Source organism: Varanus komodoensis, unplaced genomic scaffold (assembly GCF_004798865.1).
Source record: "Varanus komodoensis strain SLA01 unplaced genomic scaffold, ASM479886v1 scaffold60, whole genome shotgun sequence".
NCBI classification, from domain to species: domain Eukaryota; kingdom Metazoa; phylum Chordata; class Lepidosauria; order Squamata; family Varanidae; genus Varanus; species Varanus komodoensis.
Genome location: NW_025336223.1, coordinates 4,222,984 through 4,237,203, shown reverse-complemented (window position 1 = coordinate 4,237,203; position 14,220 = coordinate 4,222,984). Strand labels below are relative to the sequence as shown.

Here is a 14,220-nt window from a genome sequence, read left to right as displayed (position 1 = left end):
CAATTATGGAAATGCTTAATACATAATTTCATCTCCAAAAGGGCCAATAAGCTGTAGCTGAACATGTGCCTATTATCAGTGTTGATTTCTTCCATCTTGCCATGACAGGTCTTCATACCATAAGAGTGGTATGAGGGCTGGACAGTGGCAGAGTGGTGTGTGCTCATCACTTACAGTAACGTTGGAGTCATAAATAAGCAGTAAAGTAGTCCAGAACAATAACTGAGAGAGGCTTCAGCTTGGCATTTGGAATCCCAGTGCATCAAATACCTTTTATATGCAGTCAGTTTCCTTGCGTAGTACTTCTCTTTGAAGAGTCCATGCTTATGAAATATTACTAGTGTGATGGGTTGCATTTGATGTGAAAATGTGCTTGATTCAGCTTAAATTCCAACACTGCACGTTCTGCCGATGTAACTGGAGATCTTGCCTCTTTTTTTCCCTTTCTCCAACCTCCGGATTTGCTTCTGAGGGTTCCCAACCCTCCAGAGCAGATTTTTGGAGGACTCAAGAAACTGGGTATATTTAGAAATGTGTTCTGCCAGTGGTTCCTGTTCCTTTGGCAGAACAATGCCAGATTCCAACCTTTGCCATTACCATGATTAAGTGATCCCTGCTGGGCTTTAAAAATGCACGCATAATTCTGGGATTTACATCATGATGCCCATGGGCCCTCACTATGTCCAGAGGCCACCTTTCTTGGCACGTGTCAGCCTCCCTGCTTCTCAGTTAAAAAACAGCTTGGGTGGACAGAAGCCAGCTCTGCCTTTGGTCCTCAAGTGGTCCCCAGAGGGATTTTTAAAAAAAATGGTGGCCAGCTGTAATCAAGTACTGGGGGAAAATACATAGATAGACTGGGGAGTGGGGAGGAAGCATTTCTGGGAGTAAAAGGGGGGGGGGGAGCAAGGACTGTGTGTTTTGCCTGCATTTGCTTTTTATGTGTGTATTTCAGGTGGTAGATGTGTTTTGTGAACTGGGTGCTGGAGAAGGAAAGGTTCACAAAAGTGATTTGGTGCATTGACACATACATTCCACCACTGCTTTGTACTAAAGTTTGAGAGCAGATTGCCCTTCCCTCAGCCTCACCAGTTTGCCTTCTGGGAAATGAATGTTGTCCTGAGCATACAGCTGAAAAAAGCAAATACAACAGCTGTTTTGTGACATATGAAAGTGTATAGAAAAATGCTGTGAAGCATTACAGAGACTATACAGCAACTATTGTGAATTCAAAAACACAAACATGGTTGAAATAGAAGAGGGGGTACAACTCCAGATATTAACCAGAAGACCTCCAGGAAAAGAATTTCAGCACATCGTAGAAGAATATATTAGCAGATGAAATGGAAGATGTACAACAAAAACGTATCAGAAATTAGGATCAATTGTATGATTTTCACACGCAGCTGTCTCTGCACAGTAGGAAGACAAATGTTTTCCATAAATGGACGATGTTCTTAAAAACAGATGCTTGTTCTCAAGAAGCAATTCTTAGCGACGCTTTCCAGTGCGGTTAAAACGCTTGAACAAATATTTAATCCTCTTGTTCAAGTTATGGTAATCCTCAATAAACATTCGATCACCAACCATTTTCTTTTTGCGGATGCATCTCTGCAATTCATTCCCCTGCCAGCCACGTAACCACTTGGGACCTCGGATCAGGTGCTTAGGGTGGGCTAAAAAATCTCCTAAAATATAGAGAGATCCAATAAAGCAAAAAGGGAGGTTAGATTTAAGGTCCATCACTTTGATATAGAAATTGTGAATAGGTTAACCAGCCATTCTTTTGGGTTGCCAATGTCCTCCCCATCTATTTTCTAAGGAATCCCCTCCTTAACAAAATCATTATGTCTTTGTATAAGTAACAGTACCTTTCCCTTACTATTTCTAACTAACAGCAAACACACATACACCTCATGACACTCTTCCCTTCCAACTTCCAAAGAAGGGGAAAATATGTCCCATTAGCTTCCTGCTGACTGGAATCAAGGTTCACAAGGACAGCCAGATAACAAGGAAAAGTACTATTAAACACACTATATTGGCAGAAGAAATTTAAGAGACAGTCTCAACTGAATAAAATGGAGGATAAAAGGGAAGATGCCTAAGATTAAGAGGAAGGAGAAGTTTGTGAGCCATGAGAAACATAAATTTGAGGGGGAAAGGAAATTTAGAATTAGGAGGAAAAATAATGCAAGTAAAGAAATACGCAACATTTAAAGAAAGAAAAGGTGGGGGTTTTGCTTATATCATTTACCAAAACAGCAGCTGGCTTATGTAGTTTGCTTCTCTGTGGCACAAACTGGGATGAAATGTGATCCAAGCTATTAGGCAGGAAGTCTGATCTGGTGGGCAGCTCAGCAAATGTAATCCAAGGACTGTTTACTGGCTTTGTGGCTTTACCAAACTAGAAAGGTGGCAGTCAAATCTGACTGCTATTGCTCTCTTCAATTTTAAATTGCATCGCAACTTCCAAACATCGTATTGCCTCCCTGGAACTGCAGAACTGAAGGGAGATACATTGGAAGGCTCCACCCCTGCCTCATAGGAAGATTAAGGCAAGGGAAAGACCAACCTCATCCCATCCATTGGTCATGCTGTTCTAATGGTCCCAATGCTTGCTTTTCCATTCCCTCTCCATTTCTTTCTTCATGTATCATGTTTATTAAGTTGTGAATAAGTGGACAGGGACTGATTTATCTTTTAATATCTATATACCTCTTAGGCAATTTTAGTCATTCTGTAAGTATTAAAATACACCACAATCACCACCAATGAGCAAAGCGGCGGGAATGTGAAAGTTCCATGGGTTAAATGCTTGCCTATTTCACATGGTTACAACTGACCCGTCTCCCCCCCGCCACCCCCACCCCAGTTTGCCAAAGCTTAACTCAAGAGACCTGGTTAACATATTTGTTGCAAGGTTAGCCATTAGACTGTTCAACCTAGACTGCTCAAGTTAACCAATCATAGGTTGTTGAGTAAATGCAGAACTGAAGAGTGCTTTCCACATCCTCTTGTGCAAACTGCCTCAAAGTCACCATCGGCAACCTGACAAGCTTATATCTGGATTCTTAGTTCTCACTGTAAAACAAAACGCTAGTATCAATTCACTGCTATTAACATGCTGCTCAACTTGGTGCACAAGGAGTCAATCCAGTTCCCAAGGAGATTTTTGTATTTATCATTTAACAGATAAGTGTTTGGTGTTTACCCAGAATTCCAATGTTGTCATAGACTCCAAATAGTGCTCGCTTCTCTGTCCATCGATCAACTTCTTTGGGGCGGGGGGGCTCCCTCACATGGAATGAGTGACAAACTCCTGGAAAAGGAAAAGGCAGTTAACAAGACTTCCACATGTGTCACACCTTTAGAATGCTTTCTTTGGGTGCTCATAGTTCAAGCTGTCACACTACATATTTCTCATAGAAGTCCTTATCTGAAGCTTATGCTGGAAACCACAGAAGTCAGTGTAATGCAGTGGTTAAGAGTACAGGAGTAGGGATCTGGGAGCGCCATCCCCATTAAGCCATGGAGCCAACTGGGTAAATTTGGATCAGTCACAGACTCTCAGGAGTCTACCTGCCTCATAGGATTGTAGTTGTGAAAATAAGATTGTGAAGAGGAGGTGAAAAATTATGTAACCTGCCTTGAGTTCCTTAGAAGTCAAGGTGACAAGATAAAAATCTAATAAATAAGTCCCATTGACACCAAATGCACATGCACTTTAAGAATTCCAATCTACAAGCAAGAACTGTCTCTTTTTTAAATGAAAGTCACTCTGAACTCCTTTCAGCTGAAAAGTATGGTAAAAATGCTTTAAAGTAAATAAACACACAAAATAGGGATACAAGCTATTCAGAAACTGTTTCTAAGTAACAAATATCTAGAAACAAATTTCATTCAGCAAGCTAAACAGACATGCTCCTAAAGGCAAGCAGGGGGTCAGCCCGACTTTGGTGATGAGCGATCGACAGCCCAAATCTTCCCTCGGCTTCTCTGCCCCGGTATCCCCCGCCGACTCACCCGGACTGGCCAGCTGCCGAGCTTCGGGGGTGAGAAAGCTGCGGCCGAAGAGTCCCCGCGCAACCGTGCGCAGGAGCGTCGTGGCAGCCATCGAGCTCCCAGCTTGCTAAAGCACTTTCTCCTCGCACAAGCACACGCTCGGGATCAGGAGGCGGCCATCTGAAAACTTTCCCAGAATGCCGTTGTGTTTTGCTTGACGGGAAATAGACCTAACTACTATAGAGATAGAAAAGGTTCGAATTGATAGACGTGCGATCTCTCTCTCTCTCTCTCTCTCTCTCTCTCTCTCTCTCTCTCTCTCTCACCCACCCACCCAGTACATGCGTTTCATACGCTACGTAAGCTATTAGGTCACCTAATACACATCTAATGCATCAATATATCAATGTAGCCACACTCCCACTGCTGTTAGCTTTACAGAGTCTTTTCCCATGTCTATTTCTTATCTGCTCAAGATTCACATAGGTTTGCCATGTTCTTATTCCCTGCACATTTGCAATTTTCATGGTGGGTATAACCAGTTTCCACTGTCCCTTTGATTAGTGCATTGTCAGCGGGGCTTTGTCATAGAATGCACCGGAACAGCGTTCCGGCACTTTTTTTTTCCAATGGATTTTACGAAGTGATTTTGAATCGGGCGTAGCAGGTCAGCACCAAACATCATTAGTATAGTGCCTGCTTTGTGTCTTTTGTGTCCCGTGCTGATAGTGAGTGAGCGCTTACTGCAAGCGGTGACTATTATGTTTATGTATGTGTAGAGTGACTGGCTTTACACTAAAAATCTTTTTTAGTGTAAAAGTGTGACCCCAAGATGTGAGTTCCGGCACCTTTTTTTTTTTTTTTTTCAAAAAAAGCACTGATTGTCAGGCTAACTTGTTAGCTGTGGGTTACACAAAGTTCATTTTGTTCTTATCCCCCCTCCTTTCTGGGACAGTATAACTGGTGTTTTTGCTATGTAGCCTCCCTCTGGCCAACTATTCTTGGGGCCTTCCTCTGGCCAACTATTTTTGGGGTATTTTGGAATGCTGCAGTTGGCAACAACTGGGAAAGTGTAGCTTTACAGTGGAGCCCACGAATAATTTTGCAGTCTATGGGCTGAAACTGGTCTGAATTTCTTGCTAAAACCCTTACAAAATACTCTTCAAGTTTCAGCAAAGGCCAGTCTACCTAACCCGCTTCCCCTTCAAATAAAATATGTTCCTCAATTTTGTGCAAAAGTCTTGTTCCACTGATGTATAGGCCATTGAATAGTAATTTTAGTGTTTTAAAAAAATTAAAAAAACACTTGTGTTAGATTATGAATGCTAACCTTCCAACTGCGTATATATAATATGTATTATATGCAGGATAGAAAGAGTTGCATATCCAAAACAAAAATAATTTCCATTTCCTATGACTTACAATATATTAATACAGCGGCACCCTCACTCTGCGATATCAGAATAAAAGTTTCTATCGGTAGGCCAATTTTTACTAATAAAATAAACATCGTTTTTTCATACAAAATAAGACATCAGAAGAAAATGTTTTTGTTGCGCCCCTTTGTTTCTAAGTGCGTTCCCCGCTGCTTTTAAAATTCCTGGATAGTTGAGTGTTTTTCGCTGGAAGCTCCAATTTCTGCGCCGGAAGAAACGAAAATAACGTCAGAAGGAACCAAAAATCTCTGACTCCAGGCTATGAGATCGCGACTCTTCATTTTTTTCGTATATCTCATTGCCTTTTCTTCTAGTAAGGTCGTTGTTGCGATATTTGAGTACAGGCCGCGGGGTGGGGCGGGAGGGGGGGGAAGAGAGAATTTCCTGGATGTGATTGGCTACCGAGCTCTACTCTTAACTAGTAGCCTGATTGGGCGAGCGGATATTATTCGAATCGCAGGCGCGCCTTTTCTCAATCTCTATTGGGCGTGAGCGGCGCTTGCCTTTTCCGTCGGCTTCTCACCCTCTCTGATTAGCCGAACGGGATATGCTCGTCCTGTGATTGGTCAGCCGCGCATTCCAATAGCTGTGGCGCGGGGTGTCTGCGGTCCTGTCTGTTTCTGCTCAGCGCGTAGAGCGGAGGGAGCATGGCCGATTCTTCTTTTTTGGCTCCCCCTTGGGAGTTCCATTTGCCTCTGTCTGCCGCCGACTTGCTTCGCAGCGCAGGTCCCTCGCAATACGTGGTTCAGGAGGTACTGTCCCTCGAACAGCTCCCAGGGCTACTGGCAGGTTGGTAGGAAAAGAGGGTTAGGAAACGGTGCGGGAGGGAGGGATTCCTAGCAAAAGTGGATAATCTTAATATGGCAGTTGGTGTTTCGCAAAGCAGCCTTCCCCGACCACAAGGAATCGTCCCGATTCCCCTAATGTTGTCCCTATCTACAAGAATCGAAAAAACGATGAACCTGGGAACTATAGCCCAGTTATCTGGATATCAATCCCTGGGAAAAATTCTAGAGCAAATTATAAAACAGCCTGCAAATACCTTGAAGACAATGCAATGATGTATTTATTTATTTACATAAATTTATAGGGCACCTATAATTGCCAAGGCCTTCCTTGGATTAATAGAAGTCAACAAGAATTTCTCAAGAACAGGTCCTGCCACACTAATCTAATTTCATATTTTGACTGAGTAGCCTCCCAAGTGGACTGTGGGAAAGCTGTGGACATAGTCTAGCTAGACTTTAGTAAAGCCTTTGACAAAATACCCCACAGCATCCTGATTACCAAACTAGCAAGAAGCAGGCTACGTAGTGCAATCATTAAATGGATCCACAATTGGCTGCAAAATCGGACTCTAAAGTGTGTTCATCGATGGCACATTCTCAAACTGGGGAGAGGTGACAAGTGGGGTGCTGTAGGATTTCATCTTGGGACCAGTACTTGTCAACTTTTTTAATAACAATTTAGATGAGGAAGTACAAAGAAAGATATTTAAATTTGCAGATGACACAAAGCTGGGTGGAATAGCAAATACTCTGGAAGACAAAGATAAGCTACAGGGTAGTCTCAGGTTAGAACACTGGGCAGGGAGTAACAGAATGAAATTCAATAGGGACTAATGCCACATCCTGCACTTAGAAACAGGAAACCAAAATGCACTGGTACAAGATGGGGAACTCTTGGCTCAATACTGCAAATGAGAAGGATCTTGGGTTTGTTGTAGATCACAAGCTAAATATCAGCCAACAATGTGATGCAGCTGCAAGAAGAGCAAATGCTATTTTGGCTACATTAACAGAAGAATCACTTCCAAACACATGAAGTACTAGTTTCACTGTATTCAGCATTAGTCAGACCTCACCTGGATGACTGTGTCCAGTTTTGGGCACCCAAGTTTTTAAAAGAAGCAGAAAAACTAAAAATGGTACAGAGGAGGATAGCGAGGATGATTCAGGGACTGGAGGCACAGTCTTAAGAGGAAAGATTGAGAACTGGGCATGTTCAGCCTCAAGAAGAGAAGATTGAGAGATGTGATAGCACTATACAAGTACCTTAAAGACTGTCACAAAGATGAAGGACAAAATCTCTTCTCATTCACTCCAGAGTGCAGGACATGGAATAACAGACTTAAGTTAAAAGAAACCAGATTTAGACTAAACACCAGGAATAATTTCCTGACTGTTAGAGCAGTACAACAATGGAACCTATTACCTGGGGTAGTTGTGAATGCTGGAGACATTTAAAAAGCATTTGGGCAGTCATCTGAATGGGATGGTGTAACTTAGTGTCCTGCAACACACAAGGGATTGGACCCCATGGCCTTCTGGCCCCTTCCAACTGTACTATTCCATGATCTGGTACCTGCCATGTATGCTACCTGGCTGGGGGATTCTGGGAACTGTTGGCCAATGCATCTGGAGAGCACCAGGTTGGAGAAGGGTGGCATAAAACAGGACATTGAAATGGAGAGGTGGGAGGCAAAAGAATTGTGCCACTGGCTCCTGCTCTCTCCACTGAGAGTATTCAACTCACCAAGACAGGCCATATTTTAAGACCTAAGGCTTCTCTTAATCTGATGGTAGCTGTAGTGGTCATAGGCAAGGAAAGCAGTGGATGATGGTCTTCCTCTGCTGTTTGCCTGAATATCTGCTGTTTGGAGAATTTCTTTGTCGTATTATATGTAGTTTAGCACACTCAGAGTGTGCAAAGCACTTTATCATGTTTACAGAAGGAATGCAGACTTTCCTTCAAACTGAGGGACAGCCAAGTCTCCAGGGAGTCATATTTCAATGGTGGTTTCCCAGGACTGAGGCCCTACACCCTCACCTTATTGTCACCCTGTAAATTGTGTCATTCCCGTAGCAGAATATTTATACTTTGCTTTCTAACTTTAAAAAGATGCCCAAGATTTCTAGCAGGGCATACAGGGGGCCAAGGGTAGGAGAGAATAACGTGCTTGATGGTACCAAGTGAATTCATTGCTTAGGTGAAATTCAGATGCGGAGCATACTGGTTCATAGTTTAGTCTTTTAGCTACTCTGCTGTTCTCTTGTTTGCCTTCAACATTATTATAATCTGATATTAAACAGCAACCTTCATTACATGGCTTCATGGAAACTTCAGGGGGTTGCCATGACTTATATCCACCGATCTCTTTTTTCCAACCTGGTCCTCACATATTTACTTTTTTCCCTTTACAGCATTTCGGGCAGTATTCCGCACACAAGGAGCTCTTGCTATCTTGCAGCATTTTGATACTTTGTACAGTATCCTACAGTGAGTTTGCTCATTCAGATATACTACTGATACTGGTGGGAAACGCTCTTTTCCTTGCTCTAGGGCAGTGGTGGCAAACCTATGCCATGTGTGCCACAGCGGGCACGCAGAGCCCTCTCTGTCGGCACGCCAGCCAAGTCACCCCAGCAGCCGAGCATCAGATAACAGCACACACCGGGGCCATGTGCATGCTTGGAAAGGAGTAGCGGTGCCAGGTGATGACGTCACAAGCCGCGACTCATTAGCCGTAACTTCTCTGAGCTTTCTCATGACCGGTCAGTGCACTGCCAAGGAGATATATATACTTGCTTGGACTGGCTGTGAGTTGTTTTTTCTAAACTAAAACCTCAGTTTTCAGGATTTATTGCAGTGTTGGCACTTTGCAATAAATATGTGGGTTTTGGGTTACAGTTTGGGCACTCGGTCTCTAAAAGGTTCGCCATCACTGCCCTAGGGAATCCTTGCTTGGGTCCCTTTTCCCAGAAGTAATAAAATCAGAAGAAGAAAGGAGGACCTAAGAAAGTAGAAAAACAATGCAAAATATTGAACATTTTTAGTCATCTTGCTAAAGAAGCCATTGTGTTTTCCCATGGTGCATCTTTAAATGGCAGAGGCACTGCAAAGAAGTTTACTGTTTCCACTAGTGTGAGGACTGGGTAGATTTGACCAGTGGAGTGCTCCAACTGCTCACAAGTTGCCTCAAAAGATGCTAATTAAATGTGCAGAATACGGCCCATATTGGCTATTAACCAGATCTGTTCAAGGGTTGCAAGGTGCATAAAACTGCATCAAGGATGATTCTGCCTTACAAAATATGGTGGAGTGCTTCATACCAAATAATTTTCCTGCTTTGTTCAAGTTCAGCTTACTCTGTATTTTTTGTGGCAAAATAAACAGTTCTCAGCACATGCACACATGAATGAAGCAGTTCTTAGGAATGCCATGAAATGACAGAATATGTGACCTGAACATGCCAACTAACATATTAGTGTTCCTATTTAACTAACTGCATTGTTTTTGAAACCAGTGATTTAACCAATCATTGCTTTGGGAATAATGGTTCTTTAGTTTAGTTTTGAACTCCACTCTTTACAAATGTTGAGGGAAACTTTCCAAATTTTTCCAGGGGGGAAAGTTCCTAAGTTAACCCAATCCTCATGGCATCTAAAAAAACACAATTTAAGGCTTTTGTGTGGTGTTTATGGGGTACTAGAAAACAAATCTGCATTAACAGTTATGCATAATAATCTTAATCCTAGTTAAACTTTTAACTCCATGTACCTGCCCTGCAGCCACTTCAGGACGGTGGATTCCGCTATTAAAGAAGATGCTCTGGAATTGATGGTGAAAGGTAAGTTACCTCCCGGCACCCTGCCTTCCTGAGATCATAGGAAGTAGGATTTTTTGTCTGACAGCTTCATGATGATATCAAGGCAAATGTGACCTCACTGGCTGGCTGTTCCCTCAACCTGTTCCCCTATAAAGGTCTGTAATCTTGGTGGTCATCGCAAAGTAATGTGTGTTCGCTGTAAGGGCAGACCAACAGGATGTCCCATTCCTTCTGTCCTCCATTCCCCCATCTGGAGGAGGCACCCATCTCTTTGCAAAGCCTTACAAGGAGTGAGTGAGGGTGTGGGAACAGGGCAAGCTTAGTGTGCCTGGGTTACAGGTTGCTGGGCGCTGCCAGAGTTACAGCCGTTGAGGCAGCATGAGCACAAGTCTTTGGTAATCTGAAAGCTGCGCTGAATCTGCATCCAGGGCAAGTAAGCACCCAGACTGGCGGTGGTGATTGTATCTCCTCTTTCTCTCGGCAGTTGTGTCCAGTCACTCCAGCACTTTGGCATCTGTCTTGAGTGAGACTGACCTTGTATCCTCACTGCGTGCTCTTCACCTGAATGCTCTCAAAATGAACTGTTACATATTAGTGCAGCTAGCGGAAGCCTTTGAAACAGAGTCTGGAAAGTGCAACCTAGTTGGACTAGATGCCAAGAAGAAGGTAGAAGGCTGAATCCATCAATCTACTGGGCTTGGGTTGGCTTTTCTCCTCGCTGACAATTGCTCCAAAATCAGATATCAGTCTGCCAAGCTATAAGTGAAATGGCAGCAAGGACTTAAGTCCTTCCAGCTTATGAACGATGTTGTGTGCCTGATTTCATTGTTTGGTCAATCCTTTCTCTGGGCCTGCCTTGCAGGATATTGCTAGATCAGAGCTTTCACTCCAAGGCCCACTTTGCTAATTAGATAATTCTGCTTCAGTGGGAGATCAATGGAAGAAAATTCTGCTTTAGTGGGTGGATTAGCCATACACCTTGTTCCAGACAGCAGGACTGTGTAAAGTGACTTTTGCCTCATTCCTTTCGGTACAAGGAGTTCCCACCAAGTTCTCTTCCTACTTGCTCTGAAGTAGTCGATAGGCAGAGTCCCAGGAAAGCTCTGTTGCTTTGAACATGGTGCTCTGTCATATCCTGAGCACTAAAATGCATAAGGGGTTGGGAGGGCTGCGACTTCCTGGAAGTAACTTAAGGATAACAGTGCCCCCCCCCATGGCTCATTGTCTAAAGAAGCCACCCCTTTCAGAAATAGGCTGCACATATTAAAAGACATTTTCAAATGATGCATGATGTCCGCATTCACAGTGCTGCTGTCCCTGCCAGCTCTGTTCCTGGACCTTTGCATTTTTGCTGGAAGGCCTAAAGGAAGGGACCTGCATATGTTCAGCTGAATGTCTGTAGATTCTAGTGCCTGGAGGGAATACAGCTGTTCTTTCAACCTGTGGTTCCTAAATTCTGAAGATAGTTTGTATGTGTGTGTCCTACACACCTCCCGTCCCGAAGCTGATATTTTGGACTTGCCTTACAGAGCAAAAAGAGCCAGGCTGGAGGCTTTCTCTGGGAGGAGGAAAGGCAGGCAGTCTTACAGCTGCTCATGCAGTTACTTCAGCTGGACCTTCATCAGTTATGGAATGGCTTAATCGTGGAAGAAGAGTTTGTCAGGTGTGCATACTGCGAGGGGTTGGATGGGAGCCTGTTTTCAGACAAGACCCTTGAAAGCATGCCTTGTGCTGCTGTAGGGAAGTGACAGGGCTCAGTCAATTGCACGGAGGGTGGGAGTTATTTTAGCAATGAGCAGTGTGTTGTTCTTGGAGGCTGGCAGCTTGCTGGTAACTAAAATCTCTCCTTTGCTCCAGTCTCCCAAGTAGAAGATGCACTTGCTCTAGCTCTTGTTCTGGTTTTCTTCTCCAGTCTAGTGACTGCCTGTTGTTACCGCATGCTGGAAAATCCTAGCATTGGCCTCCAGAGACATCGGCCCACACGAGAGGCAGTAATTCATCTGCTGGGTGTTGCTCTGCTGCGATATGACCATATGCTCAGTAAGTCTGCTCTCTTGGAAGCACTGCAGCATTTGGTGCAGCACGTCCTAGCTGCTGCTCCACCGTAAAGTGCCAGTCTAATCCCTCCTCCCTCCTCTGTTGTTGAAAATGGCTCTTCTCTTACCCAGCTGTCTTTGGTAGGCGCCACTCTAAAGGTCACACAGATGCTTCAGCACTTTGAGCACGTGGCCCCGGTGTTTGTGGAGGCTGTGAGTGTGTGGATCAAGGAGTATGCCATGAAGAGTATTGTCGGGGAGTTGCTGAGGTGAGGAAAGCTCTTCAGCCCCTGTTCCTACCAAACCTCAGCAGCTTCAGCAACTGACTTTTGATTTGCTGTTCAGGGAGATCGGACAGAAGTGCCCCCAGGAGCTGGCCCGAGATGCCTCCGGGGCAAAGGGCTACTCTGCCTTTCTCACAGAACTGGCTGAACAGTCGCCCGCCACCGTGCTGGCGAACATGAGCGTCCTGCTGCATCACCTGCACGGAGAGGTACAGAATGAGGCCCTGTAAGGCGTTTGTCATGACCACGTAACTCCCTGCTTTCATTTGACCTGAGATCTTGTACGTGCATGTGAGAACTAGTGCTCGGACTGATAAATGACAGAGAACCATCTGACCCATCTGCATGCTCTAAAGCGACGTCACTGTCTTCTGTGTTTTGTCTGCTTTGTGTGCCATGACTCCCTCCCTAGTGCATCTCAGTAGACGCAGTCAGTGGTGAGCACCCTCTTCCCTCCCGGGAATCCCCCGTCTGTCTTGGAAGTATCTTGTGTGTCCCAAAACAAAGCAATATGTGCTCAGGTTTTCACTTTTCCCATATCTTGCCATTCAGCATCCTGCTTAAGAGTGGAAAATAGGCCCTTTTGAGGCTGGTTTTAGGGAGCTGATGCTTCTGCTTGATTTCTTGTAAATAAGAGCCTGGCTCAAATACATGGCAGCTCTGTAAATCACATTTAGTGACGCATTCTGTTAATATGACCTCAGTCCCTATGAGACGTCTTTTGAGTATACATGACTTGCGTCTGCCATAAGCTTGTAGAACACCAGATGGGGTAGGGGAAGATGTGCTAGCACTAAAATGCCCTTCCAGCTACTCAAAAATTAAGGCGCAAGCGACTTCTTAATTCTCTGAGTGTGCTTCCGAGTTGTGACTTGCCAGTAATTCCCAAGTATTGCATCAGCAGATTCTGAATTCGGATTGCCTTTTCCCTGCAGCATTTGACAGCCTGTGACAAATAAGGCCAGCCTAGTGCAGAACTGCTGCCGGAGTAGGCATTTGGCCTATGACTGCTGCACAGAGGATGCAAATCAACCTGTTTCACACTTGAAGCTTTCTTGTGGCGTTGGCATCCTGAGCTTCTCATCCTCTTTAGATTGCAAGGTTTGGGAACTGCCAAGAGAAATGTCCTTCCAAATATTCTTGTCATTCTACAGAACTATGGTATGCGCATTGCCATTTTGGCTGCTATGACAGAGGCACTTCTGCAGGTGCTGAATGGAGAGCAGCTGGAAGAAACTGCCAAAAACACACGGGATCAGTTCCTGGGAACCCTGCAAGCACACATATGTGATGTGAATGGCTTTGTGCGCAGTCGTGTGCTGCAGTTTTTCACTCGAATCGTGCAACAGAAAGTAAGTTCTGAGGGAATTTGGGGGCGGGGGGGAGACAGCATGAGTCAAGCACTGTTTGGAAGCCTTCAGCCCCATGATTCAAAGGGTAGGCATATCATTCCCACTGAGAAGCACCCCCTCTGCCCTATCCATGCCTAGATGGAGGGCACCTTCCAGCAGAAACAGGACTGTTGCTAAAGCAAGCTATGATGACCCTGCAGAAGTGATATTTGCTTGCTGTTTCTACCACTCTACCATCAGTCTCTCATCTTTTCCCTCTTTGCTGTAGGCCCTGCCCTTAACTCAATTTCAGGCCACTGTGAGCCTGGCAGTGGGCCGGCTGCAGGACAAATCTGTAACAGTGGTGAAGAATGCTATTCAGCTGTTGGCTGCCTTCCTTTCCAACAATCCTTTCTCCTGTAAGGTAAGCACTTTATTTTCTTGCTTGTTAATATTTTACTGAAGACATTTTACACTGGTGCTTCCCCTAAGTTTGAATCTTGTCTGTACCTGATCAGCTGG

General features: G+C 44.4%; 2 protein-coding genes and 1 non-coding gene across 4 annotated transcripts in view; 2 read left to right on the top strand and 1 right to left on the bottom strand.

Moving 5' to 3' along the window:
* Positions 1-1,153: 1,153 nt before the first annotated feature.
* On the bottom strand, positions 1,154-4,188 carry MRPL51 (mitochondrial ribosomal protein L51). The gene is made up of 3 exons (XM_044449762.1): positions 4,024-4,188; positions 3,212-3,319; positions 1,154-1,685 (listed from the first exon to the last, which is right to left on the bottom strand). The coding sequence occupies exons 1-3, from the start codon at positions 4,112-4,114 to the stop codon at positions 1,489-1,491; spliced, it is 396 nt and encodes a 131-aa protein (XP_044305697.1). The 5' UTR covers positions 4,115-4,188; the 3' UTR covers positions 1,154-1,488.
* Positions 4,189-6,026: 1,838 nt separating this feature from the next.
* NCAPD2 (non-SMC condensin I complex subunit D2) overlaps positions 6,027-14,220 on the top strand; it is a 30,558-nt gene continuing 22,364 nt past the window's right edge. The window contains exons 1-10 of one of the 2 annotated variants that reach the window (XM_044449749.1): positions 6,027-6,227; positions 8,642-8,717; positions 10,010-10,068; positions 10,532-10,713; positions 11,577-11,710; positions 11,960-12,087; positions 12,229-12,352; positions 12,429-12,576; positions 13,522-13,719; positions 13,988-14,122. In XM_044449749.1, coding sequence (XP_044305684.1) covers positions 6,086-6,227; positions 8,642-8,717; positions 10,010-10,068; positions 10,532-10,713; positions 11,577-11,710; positions 11,960-12,087; positions 12,229-12,352; positions 12,429-12,576; positions 13,522-13,719; positions 13,988-14,122 — 1,326 coding nt within the window. In that variant the 5' untranslated portion in view covers positions 6,027-6,085. The remainder of the gene's footprint in view (positions 6,228-8,641; positions 8,718-10,009; positions 10,069-10,531; positions 10,714-11,576; positions 11,711-11,959; positions 12,088-12,228; positions 12,353-12,428; positions 12,577-13,521; positions 13,720-13,987; positions 14,123-14,220) is intronic. The other variant, XM_044449750.1, reaches the window with a different exon arrangement.
* Positions 10,132-10,456, top strand: LOC123033272. The gene has a single exon (XR_006416593.1). It is a non-coding gene; the product is annotated as a small nucleolar RNA U85 (small nucleolar RNA).

What these genes read in the sequence shown, in the direction of transcription:
- MRPL51 (XM_044449762.1), bottom strand. Translation starts at nt 4,114, where the DNA reads ATGGCTGCCACGACGCTCCTGCGCACGGTTGCGCGGGGACTCTTCGGC. An exon ending in TCGGCAGCTGGCCAGTCCGG is followed by an intron (nt 3,320 to 4,023) that starts GTGAGTCGGCGG and finishes TTCCTTTTCCAG; the next exon opens with GAGTTTGTCACTCATTCCAT. An exon ending in TGACAACATTGGAATTCTGG is followed by an intron (nt 1,686 to 3,211) that starts GTAAACACCAAA and finishes TCTATATTTTAG; the next exon opens with GAGATTTTTTAGCCCACCCT.